At 49.1% G+C, this 10,000-nt stretch overlaps 3 protein-coding genes and 3 pseudogenes across 3 annotated transcripts; all 6 read right to left on the minus strand.

The window, feature by feature from the left end:
• The window catches only part of LOC121555609, a 13,522-nt pseudogene extending 11,198 nt beyond the window's left edge, over positions 1-2,324 (minus strand).
• LOC121561421 overlaps positions 50-10,000 on the minus strand; it is a 22,062-nt pseudogene continuing 12,111 nt past the window's right edge.
• LOC123487380 (histone H2B) lies at positions 378-833 on the minus strand. The gene has a single exon (XM_045218600.1). The coding sequence runs from the start codon at positions 801-803 to the stop codon at positions 429-431; it is 375 nt and encodes a 124-aa protein (XP_045074535.1). The 5' UTR covers positions 804-833; the 3' UTR covers positions 378-428.
• LOC123487375 (histone H3) lies at positions 4,302-4,799 on the minus strand. The gene has a single exon (XM_045218595.1). The coding sequence runs from the start codon at positions 4,762-4,764 to the stop codon at positions 4,354-4,356; it is 411 nt and encodes a 136-aa protein (XP_045074530.1). The 5' UTR covers positions 4,765-4,799; the 3' UTR covers positions 4,302-4,353.
• On the minus strand, positions 4,805-5,974 carry LOC123487377 (histone H2A). The gene has a single exon (XM_045218597.1). The coding sequence runs from the start codon at positions 5,627-5,629 to the stop codon at positions 5,243-5,245; it is 387 nt and encodes a 128-aa protein (XP_045074532.1). The 5' UTR covers positions 5,630-5,974; the 3' UTR covers positions 4,805-5,242.
• On the minus strand, positions 9,093-9,715 carry LOC121566134 (annotated as a pseudogene).

Consider the following 10,000-nt stretch of genomic DNA (forward strand, 5'->3'; position numbering starts at 1 on the left):
TGCTCATTAGACGATAAAAGGAATTTATTTCCAATCAAACCCAACAGACTGCCTTTTTGATTTATTTATTTACACCCTTTGTCAAATGGTGCCATTTTACATTGCCTTCACCTGGAATAGAGCCCGACAAACATGGGTTACTATTCAGCGCGCAAAGACACCAAAAAGGCGCGCTAAACCCCTACGCTGGAACGGGCAGGGGAAATGATACAATGTAGCCGCTCTCCGAGCCGGCGCGCGCCGCCCATTAAACAATGATACAATGTAGCCGCTCTCCGAGGCGGCGCGCGCCGCCCATTAAACAATGATACAATGTAACGCAGCCTACCTACGCATTCATTCGGTGGCGATGGAATTGCTTTTTTACTGACAGAGTGGGTGGCTCTTAAAAGAGCCTTTGGGTTAGTAGAGCAGTCCAAATGCGCTGTTTACTTGGAGCTGGTGTACTTGGTTACGGCCTTGGTGCCCTCGGACACGGCGTGTTTGGCAAGTTCACCGGGGAGCAGCAGGCGCACCGCGGTCTGGATCTCCCTGGAGGTGATGGTAGAACGCTTGTTGTAGTGGGCCAGGCGAGAGGACTCTCCGGCGATACGCTCGAAGATGTCGTTCACGAAGGAGTTCATGATTCCCATGGCCTTGGAGGAGATGCCGGTGTCGGGGTGGACCTGCTTCAGGACTTTGTACACGTAGATGGCGTAACTCTCCTTCCTGGACTTTCTGCGCTTCTTGCCGCCCTTCCCTGCGGTCTTGGTGACGGCTTTCTTGGAGCCCTTCTTGGGCGCTGACTTTGCTGGCTCGGGCATGATGATGTCTCGTTGCTTCTCAGAAACGAATGAGGGGGTGAAGGGCGCTTACCCGTCTTATGAAGAGGAAGCTAAGCAAAGTCAGCGGCCGTAGACACTCCCCTGCTTGCTTGCTCCCTCCCTCCCTCCCTCCCTCTCTATAGCCTATGCTCTGTGACCGATGGGGAATTGTGTGTTTCAAAAGGGGGGCTTTAATAGGTGTCCAAATGGCACGATTGTTGTGCCAAATAATGCTGGTGATAGAATTGCCCACTTTGGCACCGTCAGACATAGGGCTCCCATTTTGGACTGTGTGTGTGTGTGCGCGCTGTCCCCCTCTTTTTCGAGCCACGTCTACCGACTCGTGGTGGCTTTATGTTGTCCAAATTCCACTATTGCTTGACCCAAAATAATAACGTTCTTACACTTTGCCACTGTCAGATATAGGCCTCCCTCTGTGCGCTAAAAGTGGACGGGACATTAGAATCCTCTAATTAATACTCCCTGTCCACTCGAAGTGGCTCATACTTTCTTACTAAATTGCATACTAAACATTTTTTGTTATATATAACACTACATGGAATGGGCCCATTTTAAGCGGATGTGGGTGGCTCTTAAAAGAGCCTTTGGGTTCGAGTCGGGGTGTTGAGGTTCCGAAGAGAGTGGGTTTAACCGCCGAAACCGTACAGGGTGCGTCCCTGACGTTTCAGAGCGTAGACCACGTCCATGGCGGTAACGGTCTTCCTCTTGGCGTGCTTCGGTGTAGGTGACTGCGTCACGGATCACGTTCTCCAGGAACACCTTCAGGACACCGCGGGTCTCCTCGTAGATCAGACCGGAAATACGCTTCACGCCGCCGCGGCGAGCCAGACGGCGGATAGCGGGTTTGGTGATTCCCTGGATGTTATCGCGGAGAACTTTGCGGTGACGCTTGGCGCCTCCTTTTCCGAGTCCCTTGCCGCCTTTGCCTCTTCCGGACATGGTGTGTTCGCTAGTTGAGTTCAAGTGAATGAATGACTTCAGCGCCGGTGCGCGGTGCGCTATTATCTGCGTTTGGTCGACCTGATTGAGGCCGGCGGCACAGAAAGCGCGCCTCTGTTATATGTTCGGAGGCGTTGCAAAGGGGAGGGCGCTCGTTCTAGGGGACTAGGGAGGAGCGATTTCAAAGATGACGTGAAAGCAACTAACGTACGCGGGAAACATACTCAAATACTGATATAGGCTATGTGGAACACAAGGCCAAACTGTGACAACTGGGAGATCAGCTAGTACACTGTGTCCCTCTCCTCATATTGTTGTTGTTGTTGTTGTTGTTGCACCTGATTCTACTCATTGAGGACTTGGTAATTTAGGTGACAGGTTGTTCAATCAGCTGTGGCTGTCCAGGCCTACAAGAAAAATGGGTCCTGTTGGGGGTAGCCTACTCTACCGCTGGAGTTGGGAAACACTGAAATGGAAGGGGGACACGCAGTGAGCAAAACTCCTAACCACATAAAAACACAGACACTTGAGATCATTAAGAGCTATAAGGAGTCCATCAACTACCTGGTCAGTCAAGTCATATAGGGGGGATTTCATGGCCACCTGCTGGAGCAGAAGTCATGTTTGCCAACACTGGCCTTAAAATCATTAGGAGCTATAAGGAGTCCATCAACTAACTGGTCAGTCAAGTCATATAGGGAGGGATGTCATGGCCACCTGCTGGAGCACAAGTAATGTTTGCCAACACTGGCCTTAAAATCATTAGGAGCTATAAGGAATAAATCAACTCATCATTCAAGTCATATAGGGAGGGATCTTAGCACCACCTGCTGGATCAGAAGTACCCTTCACCGTAGGCACAAGAGAGCCATCATCTCTCAACCGGTGCAATTTCCATAAGTATGTGGTAATAAAACAAACAACGACAGCTCCTCATATAGGCAGTGGTTTCACACATTTTTCTCCAAGATGTTCAAACGTTCATAGATGACCAGCAGGGTCAAATAATAAGCACAGTGGTTGTAGAGGTTGCAACAGGTCAGTCAGTACATCAGGAGTAAATGTCACTTGTTGTTAGTGTTGTAGTTCCTATTTCTACGGTGTTGCCTACCTGCAGCAATCATGAGTTACCTGCAGTGTTGATTGCAATTACGTAATTTGTCAACTCATAATAACAGATGTTTTGCAAACCGTTGATGTTTAAATAAATGGATTCCCGGTGTCCGGATACCTTTTCTCTTAAGGGATGTGATTGAGTGAATCCAAAGTAAGTTGGTCTAAATACATAATAGGATGAATCATTCAGGTAAAATAACACAATGTCTATTTGAGTCGAATCAATGTAATATAATCCTTTTTACGTCTCTATCATCTTTACTCAATGTATTGGACCACATCAACTCAACTTACTCAAGCTTATCTACTCATAAAAACAAGCAAAAAGATCTACTCAACAATATGACGTGTGCTTTTGTTGACTGTAATAGCTTGAGTACATTCCACAAAGTCATTTTTTACAGTGTATCTAAAGACACGTTTGTTGTGGTGATGCACTTTTTCTTTGACGTTGAACTTGCATTGAACAGACAAATCCATTTCGTTACAACCCTTTTGTAGTATGACTTAGGAATATTTGTTGATGATCCTAATGTCTATGCGTGAATAGTGATTGGTTGTTGGTGAAATATTGCTGAGAACCCATCATTTCCTGGCCTTTTTTCACTATTGAGCAATTTTGAAACATTTGTTTTGCTATTGGATTCATAATGGTGACCTGGGACAAGTAATTAGTGAAACCAGAGTTCAGCAGTTGCCATTAAAGCGATCGAACCAAGTCATCCTAATAGGCTAGTATTAGCCTAAAGCAGGGTTTCCCAAACTCGGGCCACATTTTGGGAGTTTTTGCCCTAGCACTACACAGCTGATTCAAATAATCAACTCATCATCATCAAGCTGGGAGTATTAGAATCAGTTGTGGAGTGCTAGGGCAAAACGCAAAACGCGCACCCCTTGTGGACCCCAGGACCGCGTTTGGGAAACGCTGGCCTAAAGAGCAAATGCTGAAAGGGAATCACCATGAGGTGCAGTACCCACATTTAACCACAAGATGGCCTCCGTGCTCCATTGTAAAGTTTGGGCCTCTGCATGAGTCTCTCAGCAGCACTGCAACATGGGACTTTCAAAGTAAGTTGGCATGCATGTTTTTTCTGGACTGCATGCAAGGCTATTATTACACACAACTAATAGTGTCAATTATTCATCTGAACACAATTCTTGTTACTATTCGGCCTATATTATCACTGGTTTCTTTTTCCCCTCCTTTGTAAAGCATTTTACTGTGTTACTATATAGTTCAAAGGAAGTGGATGATGCCAGATGGTTGTGTATATACACACACAAACATTGAAGCTAGACTTCAGGCAACTAAAAAGGTGCAATACGTAGCTTTTAGACGTGTTAGTGAACAACATACATGGTGGCTAATGTAGAGGTGCGTGTATACATGGAACAATTGTGCCTTTTTGATGGAAATATGGAGGTGGCTCTTAAAAGAGCCTTTGGGGGATATTCGAGTTCAGGTCATCCTCATTTATGCGCGCTCTCCGCGAATACGGCGGGCCAGCTGGATGTCCTTGGGCATGATGGTCACCCGCTTGGCGTGGATGGCGCACAGGTTGGTGTCCTCGAACAGGCCGACCAGGTAAGCCTCGCTAGCCTCCTGTAGGGCCATCACGGCGGAGCTCTGGAAGCGCAGGTCGGTCTTGAAGTCCTGGGCGATTTCTCGCACCAGGCGCTGGAAGGGCAGTTTGCGGATGAGTAGCTCAGTGGACTTCTGGTAACGACGGATCTCTCTCAGAGCCACGGTGCCGGGCCTGTAACGGTGAGGCTTCTTCACACCGCCGGTGGCCGGGGCACTCTTGCGAGCAGCCTTAGTGGCGAGCTGCTTCCTGGGGGCTTTGCCACCGGTGGATTTGCGAGCGGTTTGCTTGGTTCTGGCCATGGCGCTGCTCTGACAGTCGGGAGTATAGCCTCGAAATGCCTATGTGAAGTTTATAAAGCCGGCAGTGGCGCCTGCTGATTGGACACCATCTCCCCACCACCCCGATTGGCCCGTTTCGCAGGCCTCCTCCGTTGGCCATTGGACGGGAGGCCCGGCCTCTCCAAAACTCAAACTCCCGGTGCGCGCGCAATAGGACGCCGCCGGCCCTTTACGCGCAATAATAGTCGCCAAAGTCAAGAGTGACAGCTTATAGGCACGTATCATCTAATGCTAGCCTGCTATGGCAAATGAGGCCAAGTAGGTGTTGTTGTTCATGCAAGGCCTCATGTGGGCACAGAATGTCGAAATAGTTGTGTATACACCCACTCAATGTATTGCGGTCATAGAAAGGTACTTTGCGCTTTTGGAGAGCTAGGTGGTTGGCTCTTAAAAGAGCCTTTGGGGGTTGAGTAGTCAAGTTGAAGTCGCAGTAGCGAATTTACTTGGCTTTGACTGCCTTCTCGGTCTTCTTGGGGAGTAGGACTGCCTGGATGTTGGGCAGCACACCACCCTGAGCGATGGTCACACCGCCGAGCAGTTTGTTCAGCTCCTCGTCGTTACGGACGGCCAGTTGTAGGTGACGGGGGATGATACGAGTCTTCTTGTTGTCACGGGCAGCGTTGCCGGCCAACTCCAGGATCTCAGCAGTCAGGTACTCGAGTACGGCGGCCAGGTAGACTGGTGCGCCAGCGCCCACACGCTCGGCGTAGTTGCCTTTGCGCAGCAGCCTGTGCACACGGCCCACGGGGAACTGGAGGCCAGCACGGGATGAACGGGTCTTTGCCTTCGCCCTGGCCTTGCCTCCGGTTTTGCCTCTTCCGCTCATATTGGTAGCTTGAGAAAGTCACAGAAAGTCTGAATGAGCCGCTCGCCACTTCGAGAGCCGTACATATACCTCGCCACAAGAGGCAACGATTGGCCACCGGGCCGGTGTGGCCTTATCCAATTGGAGCGAGGGACAGACAGATGGACAGACAGACAGCCCTAAGCCGGTTCCCACCCACAGGCAGCGAGTGAGAGGCTACTTTGTTTCCCTCCGACTTTGTTACTTTGTGTCATTTCGCGTGAGCGCCAAAATGTCCGAAATGACATCCACACATTATTTCTCTCCAAATGGGAAACAAACAGCTGGTGAGGGTGCACTCTTGAGTTTGAAATCGAAGCCACTATAGTATTGTTATTGTTATTACATGGCACTTGTAACACATCACAGCAGCCTGCCTCTGAACGGGAATAGCCCAGTGGCTCATATATAAAAATGGCTGTTGAGGGTGCACTCGTGAGTTTCAATTCGAAGCCACTATAGTATTGTTATTGTTATTACATGGCACTTGTAACACATCACAGCAGCCTGCCTCTGAACGGGAATAGCCCAGTGGCTCATATATAAAAATGGCTGGTGAGGGTGCACTCGTGAGGTCGAATTTCTGAGCCATTTTGGCCCTCTATTATATGCCTCTCCCTTCGCACACACCCAGAGTGGGACAATGTTGTGTGCGTAAAAGTAGCCTAGTGTGCGTAATTTCTTTTCCACGACAGGTAGTACATGGAAATCAATGCGCTTTCTATGGAAAGAGGTGGGTGGTAGTGATGGGTCATGCGCACAAGCATCGGCTCTGAGAGCCGGCTCTTTGTAGTGAATCAGAAGAGCCGGCTCGCATCGAGTGAGAGCCGGCTCCCAGTTTTTTGCCCATTCGCTGCTTAGGTTTCACTTTCACAGAGGTCTGTTATGATTGGCCAGCATGGCGACCAGCATGCGGCATTCACGTGAGAATTAAGGATGTGTAAACAGAGAGGGGGCGGGGCAGACACACCACTTGACTCCACTGCAAGTGAAGAGAGAGACAGAGCGGACTGAGGAGCGTGTGTGCGTCTTGCATTGTCGTGTCGTTTAACTATGAGTGACACTAGAAAGCGAAGCAGCATCTGGCTGCAGTTTAAAGATATTGGGAACAAGAAAGCAGAGTGCCTTCACTGCAAAACGAAGGTCACTATAAGAGCAGGTTCCACCACAAACCTGCATAGACATACAAGAACTGTCCATCCTACAGTGCAGTTAGAGGAGAGAGGGCAAGCCAGCTCACCATCTACTGATCCTGGTGTGTCTCATACCAGAACAACAGCTGCTGTAACGTCTACTGCCATCCCCATGCGTGCAAGTATAACCTCTCCTACTGCAACTCAAAGCAAAATAAGTCAGTTTTTACCTAAACTGATGACCCCAGCCAAACAGCACAGTATTGATGATGAGTTGGCTAAAATGGTAGCTTCTGATTTTCAACCCTTTTCCATTGTGGAGGACAAAGGAATGAAAAACTTTGTCAAAGCCCTAAATCCCACATACACTCTACCCAGTAGAAAAACACTTTCCCAAACAATGATCCCAAAACTATATGACACAGAACGTGCATTATGGCAAGAAAGGGTGACAAAAGCTCCATCAGTTTGCCTGACAACTGACTGCTGGACCTCCAGAACAACCTGCTCTTTCATGTCTGTCACTTGCCACTTTATTGAAGATTACAAGATGACATCTTGCCTTCTGGACTGCTTCGAGTTCACCGACAGACACACTGCAGAAAACTTGGCAGTGGAGCTACTAAGAGTGGCAAAAGAGTGGCAAGTAGAGGACAAAGTGGTGTGCTGTGTGAGTGATAATGCTGCAAACATCACCAAAGCCATAAAAGTTTTGAAGTGGACCCATCACCCATGTCTGGCGCATACACTAAACCTGGTGGTTAGAGATGCTCTGAAGGTGATCAAAACAACCGTGGATAAGGTGAAGGCTGTTGTGGAGTTTTTCCACAAAAGCACAGTAGCAGCACAGAAGCTAAAGTCCACACAGCGCCAAATGGGGATTCCTGAACTGAGGCCCAAACAAGAGTGTGCCACCAGGTGGAACTCAACATTTGATATGTTGAAACGAATGCTTGAAATAAAGATGCCATCATCTCCACCCTGGCCCTCATCAACGCATCTATTGAGCCATTAAGCCAAGAGGAATGGGAGCTGGTGAAAGAGGTCTGCGCCGTCCTGCAACCATTCCAGGAGGTGACTGTGGAGATAAGTGCAGACAGGTACCTAGAACCATTGAAGCATTGTTTTCTCTACTACTATTCAGTCACTATTATACATTGCAAACACAACACATACAGTATAATGCATCACGTATAATATGCCACATACTTTTAAAAAACTAAATTCTAAAAGTTGCTGTTTTCTCTCCTTCAGCTATGTCACAGCCTCGAAAATGCTCCTGCTTTGCAAAGGTCTGCAGCTGGTGACAGCCGAGAACCAATGGACAGTAACTGTGCAGAAAGTGAAGGAATTAGTTGCAGCTCTTTGTTCAGCCATGGACCGCAAATTTCTGCGGATGGAGTACAACACTGTCCTTTCAGAAACTACCTTATTGGATCCAAGGTTTAAAAAACTTGCCTTCAGTGATCGTAGAGCTGTTGATGAAGCTCTTCAGAGGATTAGTGCAGCAGCAGCAGCAAATGCACCCCCAGCAGCCAGCCAGCTCCACCATTACAGGGCCAAGTGGAGGAGGAGCAGCAAACCTCTGCTGTTTGGAGGCTTTTTGATGACAGAGCTACAGGAGATGCTTCAAGGAGAAATCCGACAGCTGATGCTATAATGGAGGTGAGGAGCTACCTTGAGGAGCCCCTCATCCAGAGAGCAGAAGACCCACTGAGCTGGTGGCAGGCCAAGGCCTCAGTCTTTCCACTCCTGGTGAAGGTGATGGAGGGGAGACTATGTATTGTTGCCACATCAGTTCCTTCTGAGAGAATCTTCTCCAAAACAGGGCAGATACTCACGGAGAGGCGAAATCGTATCAGGCCTATCAGCCCATCCAAGCTGAGGCATCTGATCTTCCTGAATGCCAACCTGCCCTGAGGACTAATGCTGTTTGCTGGAGTTTGGTTCTGGTTTTGATTCTGTTCTGTGGATTTGTTTGAAGTTTATTGTTAATTTGTGCAATAAAAAAGTTTAATTGAAATAAACAAATGTAAGAGTGGTTTTGTCACAGAATAAATGCACAGAATTAGGCATTATAAGGTCTCTCATAAAAACACTGAAAGCAAAAGGGTTTTCAACACATAAACCATGATTTTTTTTCAAAGTTAAGGTAAAATATAGGCTACAAAAGATCCTAAATAAAGAGCCGTTCGGGAGTCAAAAGAGCCGGCTCTCAGAAAAGAGCCGAACTTCCCATCATTAGTGGGTGGCTCTTAAAAGAGCCTTTTGTGGTACAACATGTGTCGAGTAGAACACTGTTTGTAATAGGTTTACTTCTTCTTGGGGGCTGCCTTCTTGGCCTTGGCTGCCTTGGGCTTGGCGGCTTTGGGCTTGGCTGCCTTTGTAGCCTTCTTGGGGCTCTTGGCTGCCTTCTTGGCCGCTGCGGCGGGCTTTTTCACCTTCTTGGGGCTCTTGGCGGCCTTTTTGGGTGTAGCGGGCTTCTTGGCCTTCTTGGGGGACTTCTTTGCGGCGACGGCCTTCTTGGCTGCTACCTTCTTGGGCTTCTTCGCGCGCGGGCTTCTTGGCGGCCACCTTCTTTACTTTGGGGACTGCGGCTTTCTTGGCGGGCTTCTTCGCCTCGACGGCTTTCTTGTTGAGCTTGAAGGAACCGGATGCACCGGTGCCCTTGGTCTGGACCAGGGTACCCTTGGTGACGAGGCTCTTGACTGCGATCTTGACGCGGGAGTTGTTCTTCTCCACGTCGTAGCCGCCTGCCGCCAGCGTCTTCTTGAGTGCGGCCAGGGACACGCCGCTCCTCTCCTTGGAAGCGGTCACAGCCTTGACGATGAGCTCGCCTACGCTGGGTCCCGCTTTCTTGGCCTTGGCTGCTGCCTTCTTCTTGGGTGCCTTTGCCGGCGCGGGCGGCGGCGGGTGCTGGTGCGACTTCTGCCATGTCTGTCTGTCGTTTGGTCCGGTAACACACACACACACACGGTCTGCGAGGAGTAGTTTGCTGTAGACGCTGTTCTGCGCTATTGAAGCTCCACACCGAGCAGGGGCTGGCCTTAAACGCGACATGAGAACCATGTAGACTCAAGCCAACCAGCTCGGCTTCTCTGGGCTGGCCAAATGCTCTTTCACTTGTGTTTTCTGTTCGCCTATATTGGCCCAAAAGTCACCGACGGAGCCGTGTTTTTGCTCCAAAAGCGAACGGCCCAGCGAGCAGACTTGTCTCCGT

This window comes from Coregonus clupeaformis, unplaced genomic scaffold (assembly GCF_020615455.1).
Source record: "Coregonus clupeaformis isolate EN_2021a unplaced genomic scaffold, ASM2061545v1 scaf1679, whole genome shotgun sequence".
Classification (NCBI taxonomy): domain Eukaryota; kingdom Metazoa; phylum Chordata; class Actinopteri; order Salmoniformes; family Salmonidae; genus Coregonus; species Coregonus clupeaformis.

Excerpts from the sequence above, each read along its gene's own strand:
- LOC123487377 (XM_045218597.1), bottom strand. The coding sequence starts at position 5,629 with ATGAGCGGAAGAGGCAAAACCGGAGGCAAGGCCAGGGCGAAGGCAAAG.
- LOC123487380 (XM_045218600.1), bottom strand. The coding sequence starts at position 803 with ATGCCCGAGCCAGCAAAGTCAGCGCCCAAGAAGGGCTCCAAGAAAGCC.
- LOC123487375 (XM_045218595.1), bottom strand. The coding sequence starts at position 4,764 with ATGGCCAGAACCAAGCAAACCGCTCGCAAATCCACCGGTGGCAAAGCC.